The 23,232-nt window shown below is 55.5% G+C and overlaps 1 protein-coding gene across 1 annotated transcript in view; it reads left to right on the forward strand.

Annotated features, from left to right (window-relative positions):
- The first annotated feature begins 19,481 nt into the window (after positions 1-19,481).
- The window catches only part of MAP6 (microtubule associated protein 6), a 49,426-nt gene continuing 45,675 nt past the window's right edge, over positions 19,482-23,232 (forward strand). Inside the window, exon 1 of the mRNA XM_026097948.2 lies at positions 19,482-20,278. Within this exon, the coding sequence (XP_025953733.2) occupies positions 19,569-20,278 (710 nt within the window). The 5' untranslated portion in view covers positions 19,482-19,568. The remainder of the gene's footprint in view (positions 20,279-23,232) is intronic.

The raw sequence follows: 23,232 nt of genomic DNA on the forward strand, positions 1-23,232 counted from the left end.
ATTGCCACAGTGAGCAAAAAAGGTGATAAATATTGCAGTGGGGAGTGTGTCTAGCCATCTGCAAGACCCTGGAAGAGGACGGTCTCACTGGCTGCGAGGACCCATCAGGCTTGTGATGAAGGCTGCGGAGCAGCTGGACCCCTCTGCCAGCCTCCCGAAAAGCCTTTGCCATGCCGAAGTGCATCCCAAGGTACCGTATAACCCGGAACACAGCGGTACTGAGACACAGTAACCTGGTGGCTGGTGAGCTTGATGGGGAATCTACCAAGGCCGTCAACGCCTGCGCTGTCGTGGCATGGCCCAGGCATCTTACCCAGGGCTGTAACACGCATGGTGCTGTGAGTCCTTGCTGTGTCTCAGGGTGAGCTCAGGATATTAAGCAAGGAATAAATACTGGCGTCAAGTCCTCAGAAGTCATGAATTATGGACGTGCTCTCCAGCGGCAGGCTTGAGCTTTGGGACCTTACTCTGTATGAGGAGCTGAAAATGTTTGGAAGGAAAACATCAGCAGCAAAATCGTTGTTTATCTTCCATGGCCCCAGCCAAAAAGGACCCATCCTTCACCTCTGGCGCTGCTTGGCAGATAGGTCCCAGGTTAGCCATGGCCACCCCATCCTCACGAAAGGGTGTTTTTCCTACTGTTGAAGCACACTTCATAACTCTTAATAACCATGACATCATCTTTGAGGACTGGAAAACAGTTAAAACATATAACCCCAAAACAATCTTGTGGCGGAGTTGGGCTGGTATAAAACCCACCAGGTCAAAAGAGCAAGCAAGAGTTTAGCTTTAAAGTGGCTTGAGCCAAGTCTGGGTAGGAAATGGAGAGGTGAAGAGTCATCCTGCTGGGGCTGTGGAGGACCAATATGCTTCGCAGTGTCCATCTTCTAAAAAGGAGCATGCTTTGTCAATGCACACAATCCTGTAAATAAAAAAAATGAGTACAATCTTACACTGCACCTATCCATCCAGTATTGCAGGCCCCTCTGTCCTGCTCTGTGGGAAGCAATTATACGCTATAGGAAGAATGCTCTGCTTGGAAATGAGAAGATACATATCCATTTCCTGGCTTTCTGTGTGACCTTCAGCAAATCATTCAACCTCTTCACGCCTCAGCTCCCTGTCTGGACACGGGTGACGATTTGCTGTTTGTGGAGTACTGAGAGACCAGAGCAACGACAGTGGTAGAAAATCTTCCCTGGCCCTCAGGTGAACCTCCCCATGCTAGGAGCTACCTACCAAAAGGACCACCTCGCTTCTCCTGCTGCCACATGTTGCTCTGGCTCATTTTACATCTTCCTTTTCCTCTTGGTCTCTTTGCTGAGTTGGGTTTTGGCTGTGGGAAGGCTAGGGTAAGAGCTCTGGGAGCATCAGAGGAAGATCAGCGCTGAATTACCACTGCAGGCTTGGCACAGACCGCTGGGATCACCCAGCACTGCTCACTCGTAAACTCTGCAAACCCCAGAGTAGCACCTCCTGGGAAATTCTGGTGCTGCTCAGTTTATCCTTATTGTCTTAATTCTCCACCACCATGGCATTTAAACCCCAATTTTCTCCATTTTTGTAAGTTGCTCCCTATTTCTCCCTATTTCCTAGCATGCTCAGGCACTCACACACATGTGCTCCTTGATTGACCTCCACCTGTACTCTCCGTGGCCTTTTACTTCTCACGTATTTATAGCCATTTGTCCAATCTCCTATGGCTTGTGTTCGGTCTGGGAACACGAAGTTCCCTTAATCCCTCAGTAGGTCGTCCTCTCTAATCCTTTTATCAGCAGCCCTTGCAGCTCAGTTGATCAATGTTCACCTCTGAGTACAAGGAGGAACCCATAAAACACTGAGTCACGGAGCTGCAGGCTTTGTCAGGACCGCCAGGCCTTCCCAGGAAACCTCACGCTCGGAGCTGAGCAGGTTGCACATGGAGAACTGGCTACGCTTCAGTGTCGTGGCTGAGCAAGCCCGATGCTGAGGACCTGACGGGATGCATGCAAGGGGCCATGCCGGAGCGTGCAGGGGTGCTGAGGACACTGGCTAGCTGTTCTGATTTGTCCTGCTAGCAGAAGCTGGTCATGGCCTGGGTGGCCCTCATTGAGACCCTTGTTGAAGCCCCATCACACGTAGACCCTGTAGCATGAGGTGCCCCAATGGTAGAGCTGGAAGCAGAGCTGGGCTTCCTCCCCATCACTGCTCCTCTCTCCTAATCGTGAATAACCCTCTCTTTTTCTCTAAAACCACTCAGTCCTTCATATGTAATCCTAGAGCTCCCCACCAACCTAATTTCCACTTCAGGAGAAAAATGAAGGTATCTTTTCATAAATGTTCGGTGGCTTCCCCAGGTCACACTCCTTCCTGGCCCATCACTCTGTCAGCAGAGTGATGTTATCTCCTCTGTGAGGTCCCTCTTGCTGCGGAACTTCCCACCGCACCAAACCCACGCGGTGCCCTGGCACCAGCTCTGTCTTTGCCGGTCACCAGTTTCCCACTCCAATCCCTCCCCACACTTCTTGGTCAAAGTCTCCTCTGTCACATATTTCTGAGCTGGTTTTCCTCCTCAGAACCATTCATTTGTATTATGAGCCTGCTTCTACTCTCACTACAACCATCCAAGGACTCAGAATATATCTGCTCTACCCTACCTTTCCTGTCTCGGTCTCATCCAGAGGGATACATCCTAAAATCAGCACCCAAAAAAACTTGATATACAATAACTTGTGGCTTCCTGGAGCTTGGGATATTTATGGCAATAACAACTGCCCTCCCTAAAGGGAAGCATTCTCTGAAATGAGAGCAGTGGGAAGGCTGCTGACAGTTTTAACGTTATGACAGTTTTAAGCTATGCATATACACATGCATGCAGCTGTGTACACATGCTTTTCCGCGTGTTTGTGCAGCTGTGTATGTACCTGTGTGTGTACACGTGTGTGTGTGCATGTGCATATGTGCAAGTGCATGCAGGCGTATGTGCATGTTTGTATGCACACACGCATCTGCATATGTGTGCAGGTCTGAGTGCACACATTTATGCACGTGTTTTGCATGCGTGTGTAGGTGTGTGTGCATGTGTGGGCATGTGCATGCATGTTTGTGTGCATATGCGTGCACACTGGCGTGCATGTGCTGGGAGGCCTGTGTGCATATATGTGTGCACACGCGTGTGTGCCTATGCACAGAGCTGTGTGTAGACACGTGTGTGGACACTGATGTCCGGCCCCTGCACCTTCTCGGGGTTTACAGCCCACCCCTGCTCCTGTAGGGTCTGAATATCTCTCCCCAGTAATAAGTCGATCCCCAAGAGGTAATGAATTTTTTTTTTTTTTGGCCAATTGTTAACGTAACTACTGCCTGTACCGCTTGGGTGCCGATCCTTTCAACCCACATATACGGATAGTGGCCTCCCCGGAGCTACCGCACCATGTAGTACGGTAACTTCTGCCCCGGTATCTGCTGAAGCAAGCACAGCAATTTCTCCTCCAGAGCACCAGCGAATTCGCAGGGTGCATAAGGGCTTCGGTCCCCCGGACACCAAGCCACAACGGATGCTCGTATTGCAGGGGACCCGCCTCCCCCTCATTGTCTTTTGGCTGGCAGCTTACGCGCTGTGGCTGGAGCGGTAGGCTGGCTCTGATATTGCTGATTAGCAGGTAACTGCTGCTTAAATAAGTCAGCAGTAGAAAGACCATTTTTCTCATCATGTAATACCCCTACCTGCAGCAAATCAGTCCACATCTGTCACCTCGTTAGCTTTCCACTCAATTTAGTAGTCCCTGCCAAGCTTCTCACCTTGGAATTCCAAACTGCTCTCACTTGCTTAGTATCTGGTTCACCAACAAGTGCAAAATTCCTGATATTGTTTACCAAAGCCCCCACTGTAGCGGCTAACTCACCGGTGGACGGGTAAGCACCTACCACAGCAGCGCACAACCGTTGATATAATGTTGGAGCTACAATAACATTTCCTGCCCCATCCCCTGCAGAAGTTAATTGGGTAAGATAATATTGTAGTTGGGCATCAGTTGATAAGGGGCTCATTGAATTCAGCTCCTCTCTTACAAGAGTAAGCGATCCAGCACCTGCATCGCATGCTCTCACTAACCAGGCTAACAAAAACTCCCTGGGCTGCTGCTGGAAAGTAGTTAAAAACTCACATAACTCTTCTGGCGTATAAATCCTTGACTGCTCTGCAGTAGCCCTGTCTATTTGTCTCTCCTCCTTCAATTGCACAAGAGGTCAGAGCTGGGGAGTAGTCAGTTCTCCTTCTAATGCAAATTCAACCTCCAAGTCAGAGGAAGCACTCCAAACATTGCCATCCCACTCCTCTGGGTCCCAAGAGGGTCGAGTTAGAATCGCCCGCACCGGAGAAACAGTAGTGGGCACCTTCCTATAACGCCCACAGCGCCATCCGCAAAGCTAATCGCTCTACTCTATGGGTTAATTCCCGACTTTTCAGTTTGGGTCATAATCAGCTCCTGTGCTACCGCCTTTGCATCACGTAAACCTCCAGTCTCCTTCTCCAGATCCTTTACTCATTGCTGCAAAGACGATACCTCGTTATCTAAGGGACGGATACACAAACACAAGGCATACGACGGTCGATACGGAGCATTTATCACCTCTGCGTCTGAACGGGGGTTCCCCCGCGTTTTCCCGATGGAGGCAATAATGGAGCGGGGGATCCCTGGCACCGCTGAGCGTCGGTCCAGGCTGAGGAACACCGGCGGGGGCACTAGATGAAGTTTTTATGGACCACACACATGCGCAGTAAGCATGTTGAGCTGGCTGGTATTCTCTATCCAAAGCCCAGGTGCAGGGCCACCCTGGCACAGGCTCAGCTCCGTGACTAGGGGTCAACATGCCCTGATGATGCTCCTTTTCCCACGGAAGGGTCTGGCGAGCTTCCATCGTCTGTCTCCTCGACATTCTTCCGCACTTTCCCATACAGGGGGCTTGCCCGAGAAAAACCTGAGGAAGAAGCGAGGCGGGAAGGAGAATCCCTGTTGTGCGGATTACAAAATACCGGAGAGGTCTGAGTACTTCCTCCCGGGAAGTACTGGGAGTCCTCGTCTGTTCCTTCTGAAACCGGCTTCTCTGAGAGAGCTGGGAGGGAGAGCAGTGAGGAGCCAGTGCATCCCGTAGGTTTCATAGAGCAGCCTGGTGACGGAGCGTTCACCTGTGGGGTGGGAGACCCCAACAGCCTGGCCTGGTGAGGCTGGCAAGGGGCTGAGCAGGAAACTGAACAGGCAGGATTTCGCCCATGCGCTTTACTGCTCTTAGGTTCTCTTTGCTAAGCACCTTCTCAAAGTAATCCCAAGAGGTTTTCACCTCCAGAGCTGGAGACTCCAGGATCCCAGGGCAGCCAGCCACTTCCCTGCAAGATGTGTGTGCCACAGCCCACAGCTCTGGGCAAGGGGAGGCTGGAGGAAGGGCTTTGGTGTTCAGCCCCAGCACAAACAAGGTGGAGGGGGGGTCTCCCTTCACATGCTTCCTTGTGTCCAGCGCCGGGGCTGTCCCGAGCAGCAAGGACAGTGTTCTCTGAAGGGACTGGTAGAGAGCAAATGCGGGGCGCAGCCCTGCACCACCTCACGGCTGCAGAGATGACAGTCTGCCTGCCGGGCTGCTGCGCTGGGCACGGGCTGGGGACCTCTTCTCCGTCGCTGGGAGAGGCGCCCAGCCTGGGGCTCTGCGCGAGGGCTCTCACCGCAGGCACAGGAGGCTCTGCTGGCTTCTCGCAACGTTTCTTCCGCCAAAACAAGTCTACTGCGTGCAAAAAGCAAAGCCCTCCGTGACTGACACTGGCTCTCCCAGCTCCGACAGAAGCGTGCTACTCTCCCTGGCCCGCTCGGACGCTTGGACCAGGAATTCGATCCTGGCCGTTCAAGTGATTCCTTTCAGGAAGAGAGACGGCACCGTTCTCAGCTCCCCCAGCCTTCCTCTTCCAAGTGCTTGGATGACCACGTTGCGCTCACCCACGTGTGGGCTCTCTGCGCGCATGGAGACTGGAAGTGCCTCAGGGCACTCGGGACCACCTCTTGGCTTGTCATTTGCACAGCCCAGAGCACAGCCAGGTTCTGCTCTTTCAGAGGGGCTCCAAGGTGCCACAAAAAGACCAGTCAGAACACAAGCAGAAGAGGAGGATGTGGCCTAGCATCTGACTGTTATGCCATTCCAGCATAATGATGTAGCACTCCCTGTTCAGCTTAAAAAAAGAAAAAAAAAAGGTATCCTTAGCCGGCCCTGGAAATGGAACACTAGTGTGAAGTCAGTATAAATGAGAAACTTCTCACCTAATCCCATCAGTCCATGGAGTGCCAAGAAGGTCTTTGTGCTGACCACACTCGAGGACTTGTGGCAGCAGTGCAACTAACTAGCCAGTCTCTATCTCCAGTGTCTGTCTGGTTCTCTTCTGGTTGGACAAAGAGTGCAAACGTGTTGGAGGAGACAGAGAGAATGACCCAGCCAAGCACGCACAGGGGCAACGTGATGGTAGGTGGTTCTCCGGAGATCAGGACAGGAAGCAAAGACAGACAAGAGGCAGGCCAGCCACTTGAGAGCACTCCGTCTCTGGTGGCTGCAACATGCTAATTGAGCAGAAGAGGAGGGGTGAGGAGACCTTCAGACCAAGTCAAGAGTCCCCAGCATTCTAGCAGTGAGGCCCAAATAGGAGTGACTGGAGACCCGGGGACATTTGGCTTTCTTGGGGATGGATGGAGCCCCTCAGGGCTGTTTCCATAGATGGTGCTCTCCATCAGAGGGAGGGGCCGCAGGAGGCACAAGCCCTCATGGTCAGGACACCTTTGTGAGGTGTGCACGGGAGCCCTGGGTGTCACAGTAGCCTTGGCTCCCCTGGCCTGCGGTCTGTGCAGGTGGGGTCTGCAGTGCCTTGCTCCTCCAGCTGCGAGGAGGCTGTTGGAGAGAGCGTTGCTGCCTGCTAGGAATTACTTCCAAGATGAAGAGATTCCTGTTCTTCCGGGGTAAGGGCCACTCCTCAGTTCTGTAGGTCAAGTCTGCAGGACTCCTCACACGCAGGGTTGTCCTCTGCTGGCTTCCTATTTGACTAATTCCTAATTGATCTGGATCTGGGTCCTCCTGCTGTCAACTTCTCAGCCGAGGAACTCATCCACAAAATCCCACAGCAAAATAGGAAAGGAAGCAAGCAGTGCAGAGCCATTTCTCTGCTGCATGGCTCCAGAGTCCGTGGCAGACAGCTTGAGTGCTGTCTCAGCAGCCATCGGGCCTGCCTGCCTGATTCTGGGGGCTCCAATGCAGCCACAAGAGAGCCACCAGCTCTGAGCCAGCTGGTTGCTTGGTGTCAGTAGGGAGGGCAGGAATTTCTCTGAAGGCTGAGGAGCCCTTTGACCCTCCAACTGATGCTAGCACCGCAGGGCAGGTCATCCTCGGATTGTTTCCTTCCAGGTTGCTTGTCTAAAGCATCTTCCCGGGAGAGACCGGAGGAGCCGGAGGATGGAGGCAGGAGGACAGAGTCCCTCCCTGCAGCCACCATCCCCTTGGCTGCCTCCGTGGCCTCTCTGCTAAGCCGACTGCAGGAGCACGAGGTAAGGCGCTGGCAGTGTCCATGGACTCCGCCTGGATCCTAGTGCTGTGATTCCCAACGTGCCTGGCTCCCGTCAGGTGCCGTGGCACCGTGCTCTTGGCGAACGGAAAATGTGCTCTCGGGCAAGCACCGCATCGCAGAAACCCCAGCTGAGTTCTGAACTCGAGTAGATCCTACCATAGCAATAGGTGGCTCCTCCGCTGGGTGAAACACCTTCCAGTGCAGCTGCTCACTCACCTGCTTTCTAGGACTAGATCCTAGGAGTGGAGCTGTCTGCGGGATGCCATTTTGTAGGCTGGGTGCACCAAGTGCTCAGAGCTCTGAGACTTTGCGGACATCAAGGAGAAAGGAGCTCAGGTGTTCCCTTTTCTGACCGGTCCCCAGGGTAATGGAGTAGAAACTTACCGGACACTGGAGAGAGTCCTGCAGGAAGATGGTGACAATTTGGAGAGGCATCTTCTAAGGCAATTGATACTAGTGGCTTCAAGGGACATGAGAGGGCTGCAGGTAAGCTGCTTCTCTTGGAAGCTAGTCAGAGAAGCGTGCCTGGAGCCCAGCTCTTTGGCAAGCTAGAGGGCTCCCAAGATTGCCCCTTTGCCTGAAGAACTAGGGACGGTTCCCAGCTCCTGCTATGGCCACATGTCTGGCTGCCTCAGCCCTTCCCGTCTTGCTTGTTCTCCATCATGGCTTTTTTGCAGGGTGCAACGGAGGAATTGCAAAGAGCAGCGAGTGACATCCTGCTGTGCCTGGCCCAGTCCCACTTCCTGATTGTCATGGATGAGCTCCAGCATCACCTGAAGCCTTTGAATACAATGCCTGGGGAGTTTCTCTTCATCACCCTCGGCAAACTTGCCACAAGCCACGGTACCGCAACTTGTGCTTCATGCTTTGATGCTGGCTTGTTGGAGCAGTGGGAGGAGGCATTCTGCTGTGGAAGCGGAGGCCTCCAAGGTGGTGGCTGCTGTGTCTTTTGCTGCCTGGCAGCAGCTGGGAGCTGTGACTTCAGCTCCGGAGCGGAGTGCCCTAAGGAGGGGGCAGCAGGGAGACCCAACCCAGCGGAGGTCTGCTCCGCTGGGCTTCCAGGCCCACCCTGAAGTGCTTCCCAGCTCCCAGGCCTCTGGCGGAAGGTCAGCTAGCACGCTTGCGCCCTGGCAGGGCACTCTCCCACAGGCGCCAGCTGCCCAGGGACTTTCTGTGGCAGCTCTTGAATCCCCCTTGCCCTGCTCAGGGAGTCCCAAGTGGCCCGGCATCCCATAGGCCTGGCCCATCAGAGGTGCAAAGTGCTTGACTCCAAAGTCTCCCAAGAATCTCCCTGACGGCACCTTCTTTTCTCTCCCTCTGCCCCATCCCTTCTCGGTAGCTCTGAGCTGCATCCCTTTCGTGCAAATCACCTGGGCTGTCCTGCACGTGCTGCTGCCTCTCGCAGATGACAGCAGGATGAAGCGAGCTGTCTGTGGGGGTGAGTGTCACAGCTGAGTTCCGGGGCTCCATCGGCATGCAGAGGGAAGGGCAAGCGAGTGAGCACAGGTCCACAGCCGAGGCTCTTCTCTCCCAGGCTCTCACCGCAGGTTCTGAACCTCTAGGGAGCTCAGGCCCTTTTTAGCTCCAAACAGGCTGCGCAATGTCAAAGCAGCGTCTGAAGCTCGGGACACTGCTGTGGCCGGGAAAGGAAGGGAGTTGTGGGAATGTTGCTACTCAGCCTCCTGCAACAACCCTTGGAGGAGGAGAAGGGCTAGCGGGGACAAGGAGGAGAAGAGGGAGGAGAGAAACAGCTTAGCATTTCAAGGAAGACATTGGAAAACATTCCACACCGGCCCCAGAATCCCAAACTGCTCCAGAGCTGAGCACCCACGAGCCGGGCACTGCAGTTTGCGTCAGGCCGGCGTGATAATACAGGAGATTCCCCCGGCTGCACGCTTGACAGAGTGACCTTTCTGGCCTTCTTTTCTGCAGTTCTGGAAACATGGTCCAAAGCGGTAACGCTTTACTTCCAAGACTGGGCAAGATGCTCCTTCCGTCGCATAGAGGAAGCCCAGCTTTGTGACAGAACATTCCCGTTGTACCGCTTTGTGACCGAAACCTGGCTGCCCTGTGCAGAGCAGGAGGTAAGAACGGCTGCCTTTGCGGCCCTTTAGCAGCAGCTGCAATGCTGGAGCTCCTCTGCCTTCCTGGGTAATGGTGGAGTGTCAGGAGACGTGCTCTGGGAGGAAGCAGGTTGCCCAAGAAGGAGTCGAGAGCTGGAAGCCTGCTGTGCCTAAAGAGCATGGAAATGCTGTGGGCTCAGAGACAGTGTGCCTGGATTCCAGCTTTGCAACCCCGCAAGGAGCTAGTGAGGCCAGGCGGGGCCGGGAGAATCCCTGCTGGGAACCAGCCGGATGCCAGTGGCCTCTGAGCCAGGAGGGTTGTGGGCACAAAAGCAGGGAAATACAGTCCCTCTCTGCTCGAGGAAGACAGTCCCTGCAGAGGAAGAGGGGCAGTCACAGTCGTCGTGAAGAGGGAAGACTGTGTCTGGGGCACGCGGCGTAGCAGAGCAGAGCTTCACTTGGAGCAAACCGATGCCTTCTGCCTTCCCTGTGTACAGCTCAAGCAGGCCATCGTCAGGGCTGTGGCAGCTATGATGGGCCTCCTCCTGCACAAAGAAGAGTATCGGGAGCATGTGGGCAGCCAGCTGTCCTGGCTCCTGGGCCAATACGAAGAGGTCCAAGACGGTTCTCACGTGACCGAGGTGAGACATCCCCCAAGACACTCTGTGGCTCTGTAGGGCAGGGGGAGGGTGCGCGGAGAGGAGGGAGCTGCGCGAGTTCCTAGTGCAGCTGGGCATCTGCTAGGCAAGAAGCCTAGAGAGGTGCACAGAGATGGAGGGGGAGGTCTGATGCTTCCTGTTGCTTCCGAAAAGACACTAGCCAACTGTGGCGGCATGCAGTCCTGCGTTCAGGAGCTGCTCCAGGTCCCAAGCCACCCTCTTGTTTCCACTTCCTCTTGTAGAGCCTCAATCACTTCTTGGAAGCTGTGGCAAGAGCCCAGCTCTTCCTTCCCAAAGGAGCAGCGTCTGCCATCTGCGCTGCTGTGCACAGCCAGGTAAGGGCGGCTGAACGCCTCGCACTTCCCCTTGGCTTGAGCGCGTCTGCCTCGGGCTGGCAAGCAAGACCTATGGGGTGGCGGTGCAGAGCTTCCCCGTCCTGGGCTTTTCTCACCCCTTGCAGCCAGGTGCGTGCAGCTGTGGAGGAGCCCCACTCCACCAAAGTGCCCACAGACCTTCCCGGGCCGCAGTCTGCCTCCTTGGGAGGGACTGCAGGGGCAGCTGAGTTCACCAAGGAGTTTCCCTCTCAGGCAGGGAGCCGGAGGAATCTGGAGCCCAGAGATCTCCAGCTCAGCCTTGGAATCCTAGCCAGCCCTTGCATCCCAAGTGCCTTTTGCTGCTGCCGACCCCCTGCCTGCAACTGCAAGGCTGCCTGTTGCCTCCGGGCCAGAGCCTTAGTGCTGTCGGTGGGTCCTGTGCTGTGGGCTCAGGCTCCTCTGGAGGGTTGGAGGCGAGTAGGCAAGACACTCGGGAAGGTGTTCGCCTCTGACTCCCGGGTCCAGAATTGGTCTGTCTGAGCAGAAACACCTCTCCCTGGGCTCTCCGTCGAGCTGTAGAGAGAGAGAAGGGTGATGGAGAGCGGAAGGCGGCTCTGGGAGCAGCAAGCAATGTCCTTTTGGAACGGCATCTTTGTCTCCCTGGCAGTTCCCAGGGAGACAGGACCGGAGAGGAGAGCTTCTTTGCAGTGCCTCTGAAGACTCTTGCTAAAACGTACCTCCTTCCCACAGCTCTCGGATGAGACCAAGCAGCACAGCCTTGACCATAAAACAGAGCTGCACTACTGCATGCTGCTGCTGGGTAAGGAGAAGAAGGCCGAGCTGGGCTGTGGTTTCTCTGTCTCTCTCCTGCAAACCTCTGCAATGGGGGAAGAGGTTGATCGCTAACCCGGAACATGATTTCTTCCCTCCAGCCCAAAGTTTCCCTGAGGACACCATGCAGTTTCTCTTCTCACAGCTGGGGATGGAGAGCGAGGCTTGTAGAACAACGTCGCTGTATGTGCTCGGATCTTGGGTTCGCTGTGTCCGTAAGTAACACCCGGAAGAAAGGGTGAGGAGTGCTGTGGGTTTGACCGCATGCACGCTGAATGTGGCCCAGGCTCCTTTCCGTGTTTCACCTGAGAAAGGTCACTGCAGTGGTGATGCACAGAGGTGCGTGCGTGCTCACAAAGCTTATGTTACCCAGGTGAGCTGTGTTCTGCTGAACTGCACTGAAGCAGCTGAAGAATCTGTCTGGGTAGTTATAAACCACGCTGCCCCAGGGATGATGTTGGAGGCTCAGGAACGCTCCAAGCGCAAACAACAGCGAGTTCCAGGGCAGACCCCATTTCTCGAGCTCTCTGTGTGAGGCAGTCCCTGCCAAAGAGCGGTAGAAGTGGAGCTGCTCGCGGCTTCCGCTGCTTCTGCTGAAGCCAGACTTTTGCCCGTGCTTTCTGTCTAGTTGTGTGGGATAGGGCCACTTTGACCCCGTTGCTTTTGGGAGGGGACTCTGGGGCAATGTACCTGTATTTCTTCCAGCCCTGAGAATAAGAGAGAAAATGCACCTGGTTGTGAAGGCGGTGGAGTCTGTGTTTGGAGACCCCCGGAGGAAGGTGAGGTGGTTGGGGAGGGATGGTGGCAGAAAAAGCCTTTCCCTCTGTGTGGAGCCTGGCAAGGAAATAAGAGGAGGCTGCTAGTTTGGACCTAGCCGAGGTTCCCGGCTTGGTCCTGTTAGCAGCAGAGCTCCTGCCAGGAGGGGCCTTGGGGACTGTCTCCTTGCCATCTCGCCAAAGACCCAAAGTAGGGCCTCCCTGCATATGCCAGGGGCAGGCAGCTTTCCTTGAGCTTCCGCAGAGAAGGACTAATCGTTAGCCTCCTTTGCAATCGCCTCCCTGGCAGGTGAAGGCCGCGGTCCTCTGTTTCATCAAGGAACTGTTCGGCTCTGGTGTGGAGAACGGTTCGGCGTGGGGTATGGTGGCCTATACTTTCCGGGAGTTCAGCCGGGCCACCAGCAGACTGGTAAGGGGGCAACTTGGCATTTTGGACTGTGTCCTGTGCCCTGTGCATGTTGACCTCTCCACTGGACTTCCCCGAGGATGTGGAGGCCCCCGAACGGCAGCTCTTGCGCCCCTGGTGACCTCCCACTTTCTCCTCCTCCTCCTCCTCCACCCTGGGGCCAGTCATGCTGTATTCCCAGGGCAGGAAAGCAGCGTGACCCCTCTGAAGAACACAGTTCCTTGCATTTCCTTTGGTGTCATTGAAAGAGAGCTCGCGCCTTGGAGCACCTCCTGGGCTTAATGCACACTTTACGTGCGTGGGTTGCGCTCCCAAACGGGCAGTGGCTCTCGGGTGCCATTCTGTGTCGTTCTTCCTGCAGCCTGGGACCTGCCTCCAAGCCCCTGCCCCTCCCCATCCCCCCCACAACACCCTCCAAGGCTTCCCACTCTTGGCCTTTCTCAGCTGACCCGTGCTCCCAAAGCAAAAGCCAAGTCTCCTCCTGAAGCCTCGAGCCTCCTGGTGAAGAAGCAGGAACTGATGGCAGCGTTTGCAAACTTCTGTCTTGCAGGAGACAAGGAACCTCTCTGAGAGGGAAGTGCGGGAGGAAAGCACACTTCAAGCTCTGTGCTTGCAAGTCCTTCACTCCCTGGATGTCTCAGTGAGCGGGATGGCGAGAGTAAGTCATCCCCCCACCTGGTGCTCCTCGTTGCCTTGAGGATCCTTTCTTGTAGCCCTCCCGCTCTCCACTGACAAGCTCTGCAGAGCCCGAGGCTACCAGAATGTCGTGTCCGAGGAGAGGACTTGGAGGGATGGGAATAATGACGCCCTGCTTTGCTCTGTTGTCCTCTGCAGCTCACAGAGAGCCCACACCTGGAGCACAACGTGTTCATCCAAGCACTTGGAAGAGGAAGGCTGGGGGAGCTGAGAACGGTGCCGTCTCTCTTCCTGAAAGGAATCACTTGAACGGCCAGGATCGAATTCCTGGTCCAAGCGTCCGAGCGGGCCAGGGAGAGTAGCACGCTTCTGTCGGAGCTGGGAGAGCCAGTGTCAGTCACGGAGGGCTTTGCTTTTTGCACGCAGTAGACTTGTTTTGGCAGAAGAAACGTTGCGAGAAGCCAGCAGAGCCTCCTGTGCCTGCAGTGAGAGCCCTCGCGCAGAGCCCCAGGCTGGGCGCCTCTCCCAGCGACGGAGAAGAGGTCCCCAGCCCGTGCCCAGCGCAGCAGCCCGGCAGGCAGACTGTCGTCTCTGCAGCCGTGAGGTGGTGCAGGGCTGCGCCCCGCATTTGCTCTCTACCAGTCCCTTCAGAGAACACTGTCCTTGCTGCTCGGGACAGCCCCGGCGCTGGACACAAGGAAGCATGTGAAGGGAGACCCCCCCTCCACCTTGTTTGTGCTGGGGCTGAACACCAAAGCCCTTCCTCCAGCCTCCCCTTGCCCAGAGCTGTGGGCTGTGGCACACACATCTTGCAGGGAAGTGGCTGGCTGCCCTGGGATCCTGGAGTCTCCAGCTCTGGAGGTGAAAACCTCTTGGGATTACTTTGAGAAGGTGCTTAGCAAAGAGAACCTAAGAGCAGTAAAGCGCATGGGCGAAATCCTGCCTGTTCAGTTTCCTGCTCAGCCCCTTGCCAGCCTCACCAGGCCAGGCTGTTGGGGTCTCCCACCCCACAGGTGAACGCTCCATCACCAGGCTGCTCTGTGAAACCTACGGGATGCACTGGCTCCTCACTGCTCTCCCTCCCAGCTCTCTCAGAGAAGCCGGTTTCAGAAGGAACAGACGAGGACTCCCAGTACTTCCCGGGAGGAAGTGCTTAGACCTCTCCGGTATTCTGTAATCCGCACAACAGGGATTCTCCTTCCCGCCTCGCTTCTTCCTCAGGTTTTTCTCGGGCAAGCCCCCTCTATGGGAAAGTGCGGAAGAATGTCGAGGAGACAGACGATGGAAGCTCGCCAGACCCTTCCGTGGGAAAAGGAGCATCATCAGGGCATGTTGACCCCTAGTCACGGAGCTGAGCCTGTGCCAGGGTGGCCCTGCACCTGGGCTTTGGATAGAGAATACCAGCCAGCTCAGCATGCTTACTGCGCATGTGTGTGGTCCATAAAAACTTCATCTAGTGCCCCGCCGGTGTTCCTCAGCCTGGACCGACGCTCAGCGGTGCCAGGGATCCCCCGCTCCATTATTGACTCCATCGGGAAAACGCGGGGGAACCCCCGTTCAGACGCAGAGGCGACAAATGCTCCGTATCGACCGTCGTATGCCTTGTGTTTGTGTATCCGTCCCTGCCGGGAGTCCAGGCGGTGCCCCCGCCTCACCCTTACAACCGCTTTCGGCTTTCCTCTTCCCCACCCAATATTTCGTCAGCCTTGAAAATATGCGGCCACTTCGAATGGCTTCTGTGATTAACTCCTGGTTCTCCTTAGTTGAATCCATCTAAATCACTGGAGAGATGGGTCTAACCTCACCTTCTTTCCAAAATGTTGGTTCCCTGTTTTGCATCCCCCCTGCAGCACTTCCAGCATCGCAACAAACTTCCTGCTCACTCCCAGGAGCGCAGGATTGAGCCCCAAGCCGGCCCGAGCCCTGGCTAAATGCAGAGGGACACCTGAGCCCTTGGATGTCCCCAAGGTCACCGCTTCGCCCCCCCCCCCCCCCCCCACGCGGGGCCTGCTCCATGATGGCCTTTTCCCATAACAGGCTGGAGGAGCGGAAAGCTGCTCCTGCTTTCTGCCACGGTGGCCGTAATTTAAACACAGAGGCATTTTTATTTATTTAAACTCCTGTCCTCTCCGAGAGAGGCTGGTAGCCAGCAAATCAATTTGGCTGATTGGAGCTAATGGACTTTACTTGACGTAAGCGATGAAGTTATTTCCATAGTTGATTCCTGAAAGTGAATGGGCAGCCATGCTCCAAGGTTTATATATATATATGTGTGTGTGTGTGTGTGTGTGTGTATATATATTTCACTGCAGGAGACATTAAGCAATTTTTTCATTATGCAGCTTGTAACTCCATCCAGGGCTGCCTGGTACCTGCAGAGCAGCGAACGGATGCTCTCCCGATGCTGCAAAAGCTCACAGTGCTGTTTTGCCCCTATGTCATCTTCTAAAAGAAAGGTTTTGAGCCACGGAGGGTTTTACGCCCTGATAAATCACTGCAGCAGACTTCAGTGAAATGGAATTATAGAGAGTGTTTGGAAAAGAAAAAAAAAAAAAGGTTGCAGGCTTTGGGTGGCCTTTTCTTCTCGTATGGTCACAGGGTGGTGCCTCTCGAGCTGTGCTTGCTTCTTCCCCTTCATTTTTCTAACAGCAGATGCAAAAAGCCATTTGGTGTCACGCTGGGTGCTGCAAGGGGGGGCTGGAGACGGGCGGTCGGACGCGGGCGTTTAATTCAGCCGGCTGTGCTCACATGCCCCCTGTAAAATGGGCTAAAAACATATACCCGTGCAGGAATTACGTGGATGCGCTGAGCAAAGCCTGGAGACAACTCGGGGCTGGGAGGCGACGCAGGGACGTTGCGTGGATGAAGCAGCCCCATCACAAGCAATCCCGCTTTCCTCCGCATCCGCAGCAATCTCAGTCTCTGACTTCCTGGCAGAAAATCCTTTTTCTCATCATAATTCACTATTTAGCTGTAAAAATTCCTGACAAACCTGCTTTGCCATGTTTTTATGGGAGTTATTTTCCCAGTGGAAATGCTCACGGTACGGGGATGCTATTAAAGACCCGCTCACTTAAACGTTTGTGGGGTTATTAGTGTGCTTAGAGCAGAACGTGGATGCAACGAGGCTGAAAACGGATGTTATTGGGTTCGGTAGTACAAAAAGACCACAAAGAGATAAGATTTTGTTAAGATTTTGTGAGCTCACTTCTAGGATAAGAGTTAGGAGCCAGCTAACCCTGCTGCAAACACGGTTTCGGTGGGGTTTGGGGTTTTTGTTTTCTAGGGGGAGTTGGAGCCCCTGCAACCAAACATGAAAAAAAAATTAGCCAAAATAAAAGCAAAATAAATAAAATGCCCAACCACCCCCAAAATGCTGTATACAGCAGGGTTTCTCCGTTAGCTCCCAAGGGGACACAGCATGGGAGTGACATGGATTAATTCACTATTTCCTGCCTTTTGTGTGCGCATTTGGGGTGCGTATCTGTGGCTAGGTCTGTGTGCACATACGTGCGTGCATGTCCGTGTGCCTGTGTGTGCATGCGTGTACCCCTGTGTGCATACATGTGCACAGATATGTGTGCAGGTGTGTACATTTGTGCGTGTGTGTGCATACATGTGCATGCAAGCGTGTGTGCGCATGTGCATGTAATTGTGCATATACTGTGTGCACGTGTGCCAAAGTGCATGGGTGCATGTATGGGCATGCAATTATATGTGTGTGCATGTGTGTGCCAATGTGTGTGCAGGTGTGTTTATGCGTGTGAGCACATACGTGTGCATAAATGTGCATGCAACTGTGTGTACATGTGTGTGCGGATGTGTACATATGTACATGCAGGTGTGTGCATGTATGTGTTTCTGTGAATATATGTGCTTGCAAGCATGTGCACGTGTGTGCTTGTGTACATATATGTGTGCCTGCTTGCATATATGTGCGTGCAAGTATGTGCACATGGCTGTGCATGTGTGTGTGCCTGTATGTGCGTGTGTGTGTGAACATATGTATGGATATTTGTGTGCATTTGTGTTCCATGTGTGTGAACGTGTTTGTATTTGTGTGTGCCTGTGCGTTTGTGTGCACATGTATGAGTGTGCAGGTGCGTGTGTGCATGAATGTGCATGCATATGTGAGCATATATGATTGCATGTCTGTGTGCACATGGGTGTGCATGTGTGTGTGGTGTGTGTGCATGCATGTCTGTCTCTGTGCATTTGTGTACATGTGAGAAGCCGTGTGTGTGTGCATTTGTGCATGCATGTGCATGATCATGTGTGCCTGTGTGTGTGCCTGTGTGTTCATGTGTGCGTGCTTGTCAGTAGGTACGTTTGTGCACAAATGTGTGCGTGCATGTGTGTACATTTGTGTGTGAATGTGTACATGTGCCTGCGTGTGTGTATGTGTGTGCATTTCTGTGTGCACATGTATGTGCATGCATGTTTCTATGTGCATATGTGTGCATGTGTGTACATATGTTTGCAGATCTGTGTGCACGTGCATGCACGTGTGTTCACGTGTGTGCATCTGCATGTTTCTGCATAGGTGTTTGAATGTATGTCTACATTTGTGTGCATGTGTGCATGAGTGCAACGACGTGTGCATGCATGCTCATGTGTGTGCATGCAGGTGTGTGTTCATGTGTGTGTGCATATGTGGACATATGTGTGCATGCATGCATGTGTGTGCACATGTGTGTGCATGCCTGTGTGTGCATGTGTGCGCCGCTGTCTGCACATGTGTGCGCATGTGTCTGTGTGGGCAGGTATGTGTGCACATGTGCGTGGACGTGTGTGCGTGCATGTGCAGGCAGGTCTGTACGTGCAAGTGTACGCACATGTGTGTGCAGACATGTGCATATGCACATGTGTGCAGGTCCGCAAGTGCATGCCTGTGTGCACACATGTGCGGGCACGCATGTGCATGCAGCTGTATGTGCACGTGTGTGTGCATGTGCGTGCAGGTCTGTGTGCACATCTGTGCACAGACATCTGTGTGCGTGTGCACCCAGGGGCTTGTGCATATGTGTGCAGTGTGTGTATACACATGCGTACATGTGCATTTGTGCATAAGCGTGCAGCTGTGTATGTACCTGTCTGTGTACACGTGTGTGTGCGCGCCCGTGCATATGTTTGTATGCACACGCATATCTGCATACGTGTGCAGGTCTGAGTGCACACATTTATGCACGTGTTTTGCATATGCGTGCAGGTGTGCGCACATGTGTGGGCATGTACATGCATGTTTGTGTGCATGTGTGTACACACATGAGTGTGCATGTGCTGGGAGCCCTGTGTGCACATGTGTGTGCATGTGCCTGCAGCTGTGTGTGTACCTGTGTGGGCATATGTATGCGTGCATGTGCATGTAGGTGTGCGTGTGTATGTGTGTGCACGTGTGTATGTATGTGCATGCAAGTCTGTACGTTTGTGTGCAGGTGCATGTGCACATGTGTGTACGTGTGTGTGCAGGTGCACAGAGGTGCATGTGCTCGTGTGTGTGTGTGCATGTGCGTTTGTGCCTGCGTATGCAGATATGTGTGTGCACACGTGTGTGCCCATGTATGTGCCTGTGCATGTCGGCATCTGTGTGCAGGTGTGGGTGCAGAGCTGTGTGCACGTACCTGTGTGCAGGCGTGTACTTTCTGTGTGTACATGTTTATGCCCCTGTTTGCATGTGCCTGCACATGTCTGTACCCACGTGTGTGCATGCGTGCAGGTGTGGGTGCACTGACGTGCAGGTGTGTGCACAGGTGTGTGCACACGTGTGAATGTGCCTGCAGATTTGTGTGCACATGCGTGCATGCGTGTGCACGCATGTCCGTGCACAAGTGCATGCAAATGCGTGCATGTGTGTGCAGGTGTGTGTGCACGTGTAGATGCGCGTGCGCACATTCGTTTCAGCGCGTCCATTTGCACGCAGGGGTTTGCACAAGTGTGCACACGTGCGTTCACATGAGTGTTGCATGAGCATGCACGTGCGTGCGTGCATGTGCCTGCCGCTGTGTGTGCACGGGTGTGCACGGGTGTGCACGGGTGTGCACGCGGGAGTGCGCATGCGCATGCGGGTGCGTGTGCACCCCCGTCTCGGTGCGTACCTGCAGGCGGCTGCTTGCACACGCGCGTCCCCACGTGCGCGCCCCCGCGCAGGCCACGCCCCCTCGCCTGGCCCCGCCCCCTCGGGGCGGTGGAGCCGGGCGGCACCGCGGGGGCGGGCGCTGCCGCTCCCCCCCCCCCCCCCCCGCCCTCCCCGTCCGCGGTTCCCCGGCGGCAGCGGCGGCAGCGGCGGCGGCGGAGCCGCGCGGGTGCCGCCGCCATGGCGTGGCCGTGCATCACCCGCGCCTGCTGCATCGCCCGCTTCTGGAACCAGCTGGACAAGGCCGACATCGCGGTGCCGCTCGTCTTCGCCAAGTACTCGGAGGCCACCGAGCAGCAGCCGCCGCCGCGGCCCGTGGAGACGCAGCCGGGCGGCGAGGCGGCGCCCGCGGAGCGCGACCGGGAGCGCGACCGGGAGCGGGAGCGGGAGCGGGGCCCCAGCCCGGCGCGGCCCGGGCCGCCGCCGCCGCCGCACGCCTCGCCGCCCGCCGACTCGGTGATGCGGCACGACTACAAGCCGTGGAAGGTGCAGCGGCCCGAGCCGAGCTGCAAGCCCAAGAGCGAGTACCAGCCCTCGGACACCCCCTTCGAGAAGGAGACGCAGTACCAGAAGGATTTCCGCGCCTGGCCCATCCCCAAGCGCGGCGACCACCCCTGGATCCCCAAGCCGGGCCCTTCGCCGGCGCCGGGCCTCGACGGCGGCTTCGCGGAGCGGCGCAGGAAGGCGCAGCCGGGCGCCGAGCGCAGCCAGGGCGACGGCGAGGCCGGGCAGGAGCCGCCCAAGGGCGGCGAAGGCCGCGCGAAGGCGCCGCCGCCCGCGGAGCAGCCCGCGCCGACGGGCCCCGACGGCGGCCGGGGCCGCGCGGCCGCCGATGCCCTCAACCGGCAGATCAAGCAGGAGGCGGCGGCCGGCGTCAGCTCGTCCTACAGGTGAGGCCGGGCCGCGGGCGCTGCTCGCCGGGGCGCGTCTCGTTGGGGCAGACCCGGGCCGAGCTGTCCTCCCCTCCGCCCGGCCCGGCATCTCCGCGTCGCCTTCCCAAGCGCATCCCGGGGCGAGAGACAAAGCGGGATGCAGGGGATGCTCGGGATGCGCGGGATGCGCAAGATGCGCGGGATGCACAGGATCGATGGGATGCCCGGGATGCGCAGGATGCGTGGGTCCATGGGATGTGCGGATGCACGGGATGCACAGGGCGCATGGGATTCGCAGGATATACGGGATGCGCGGGATGTGTGGATGCACAGGAAGCGCGGGATGCGCAGGATGCACAGGATACACGGGATGCATGGGATGTGCGGGATGCGCATGGCGTGGGTCCAGCGCCGCTTGGGTGGGGCAGGTGCCGGATGCTGCCATGTTTAACATGATGGCGGGGGCCCTGCTGTCCCCAACCACCCCCGCCCCCGTCACACTCCCCCGTCTCCCTCCCTCCCTCCCCTGGCATGGGGCTGCAAAGAGGCGCCCTGATTTCATCCCGGAAAGGGTCACAAAAGCCTTCACTGTGGGATGCTCATTGCATCCCTCCAGGCACCCGCGCAGAAATCCAGGGATGGGGCGGCTGAAGCCAGGGCTTGCCGCGGTCGGGTTTTCCAGAGCTTTCGCCGGCAGAGCCCACCGCTGCGGGGCCGGGGTGGGGATGCTGGAGAGCAAACCCGGTTGCGCTTCATGTGACAAAAGTATAACGTGTTGTGCCGTGACAAGGGCGGTCAGTTTGCTTCCCGGGGGGGTTTCGGAGGTGACACCCCGCTGTCAAGCAGGTAGTAAATTTGTGTGGTTTTAAAATGCAGCTGTAATTTTACTCCTCTGGCCCACTGTTGACCGCGAGTCAAAGCCGAGCTGATAACCGTCTCCTTTCCCCCGTCTCCAGGTTTGGTGGGAGATGGTTTAAGCAATGAGAAGGTTTGGGGGGGGTTGCTTTGAGTCTCCATAATGGTGTGGGGGGGGAACCCACCCCTATCATGTCTTTGATTTTTGCTTGAGTTTGGGGCTGATTCGGCTTTTGGGGTGGACATGTGTGATGCTGTGGACTCCCTTGTGCATCCAGGTACCGCCAGCAGCTCTCGGCTAAGATGTGACAAAACAGCCTGTGATTTTCAGGGTGTCTGTCCTGCAAGGGCAGGGGACGTAGGGTGAGGTGGGGGCTCCCGAAAGGGCTGAGTTTTCCAAAAGTGTCACACGATCCTTTAATCTGCTTTGGAAAGCCGTGATCTTTGACCGTGAGGTTCTTCTCCAGTCGTCTCGCAAGGTCCGTGTTTTTATCCGTGATGGCAGGACTAAAGCAGAACGGTGGCCTGGACCTGGAGGACTGTTGTGTTGCTGTTGTGGGCATAACGTAGTGGGTCTGATGTGGTCCAACCCGAAAGGATGGGTCCGTGGCTGCCTGCCACGGAGGGAGGGCAGCCGCCAGCCGATGCATACTGCAGCCGCTGCAGCGGGGCAGGCTGGGCTGTGTTGGCTGTGCGGGGACGTGGCGAGGTTGATCGGAGCTGCCAGCTCACCCCAAACACGTCTAGCTGGTGCCCCAGAGGCTCTGTCTCTAATTTATTTGCGACCAGCGATATAACCTGGTTGGTCCAGGAGGAAGTCTGGGAGTGAGTCTGATGTTGTAGACCTGTGATCTCTGCTGGGAGATCAGCCCGAAGATGAATACCTGACTGCAGCTTTAAGCTGTGGCTTCTCTGTGGCTTCTCCCTCCGACGATATGATGCAGCCCATCAACCACGTCCACTGTCCTGGGACATCTTGGGGGGCCTCCTCTTTCTGTTAGGAAAGAAGCTTTTGGAGAGGTCCTCCAGCCTCCCTAAGGCACCCGGACATGCTCTGCTGAGCATCCTCCAGGTGCAATGAAACCCCATGCTTGGAAAGGTCATTTACTGTCTGAATTTTCTCACCTTTCTCATGGGAGTCCTGGGACCTTCCCACATGTGTCAGTGTCAGCAGAGAGCTCCGGTCCAGAGCCAGGCAGCATCTGGCCTGTGAATTTTAGCCTCCTTACTGCAGGTATTAAAAGCAAGAGGAACTCCAAGGCCTCAGTCTTCCCTGTCTTGCTCCTCACTTTCAGCCTTAGTGTATGAGGGTTTCTCCTTCCCCCGGGTCCTCATCTGCCCTCTCGCTTCCATGTTTTCCTTCTGTGCAGCATATTGTACAAGGAGTGTTTGCTCTAATGCTGAGCCCTGAAACATGAGCACCTCTTCATTAATGCCTAAGTGATGTTCTGGCTAATTGTTCTCATTCTCTGTTCAAATTAAGTATCTTTAAAATGTTACTTATTGTTTGGGTTGTTTTAAGAGCCAAATTCTCCGCATGCCTATTATCACTGAAAATCTTTCCTCTCACAGGAGTCCCCGCTGGGTGTATTTAATCCCCACCTTGTCCTGTGAGATGAAAGAGGAATGCAGCTTCCCCAGATACCTGAACAGCTGAGCTGTGGTGGCTCTGTCCACTTGAGGGCATCTGCTCAAAGTATCTATTTGTGGGCACAAAATGCTGATTTAGGATTAAATCTGCATAAAATTGCAGACTTAAAGAGTTGTTGATATTGGAAGGCACCTCCTGCATGCATCTAACCCTCGCTCAAGCAGGGTCAGCCAGGGCAGGTTGCCCAGGACAGTGTCCAGCTGGCTTTTGACTGTCTCCAAGGATGGAGACTCCACAGCCTCCCTGGAGACCCTGGTCCAGTGTTCAAAGTACGTAAAGAGATCAGGTTGGAGACTCTGCCAATGGTGAACTTCGCTTTCATGGGGCTAGGTGAGGAAAACTTAAAAACCAGGTTTACAGCAGGACCTAAGACCCTGGAGAGAGATTTAGGGTGCCTAAATCCAGGCACATGAACCTCATGACTTGCACCCCCAGAGCTGCAGTGCTGGCGGGACCCAAACTGCCC

Source organism: Dromaius novaehollandiae, chromosome 1, assembly GCF_036370855.1.
Source record: "Dromaius novaehollandiae isolate bDroNov1 chromosome 1, bDroNov1.hap1, whole genome shotgun sequence".
NCBI classification, from domain to species: domain Eukaryota; kingdom Metazoa; phylum Chordata; class Aves; order Casuariiformes; family Dromaiidae; genus Dromaius; species Dromaius novaehollandiae.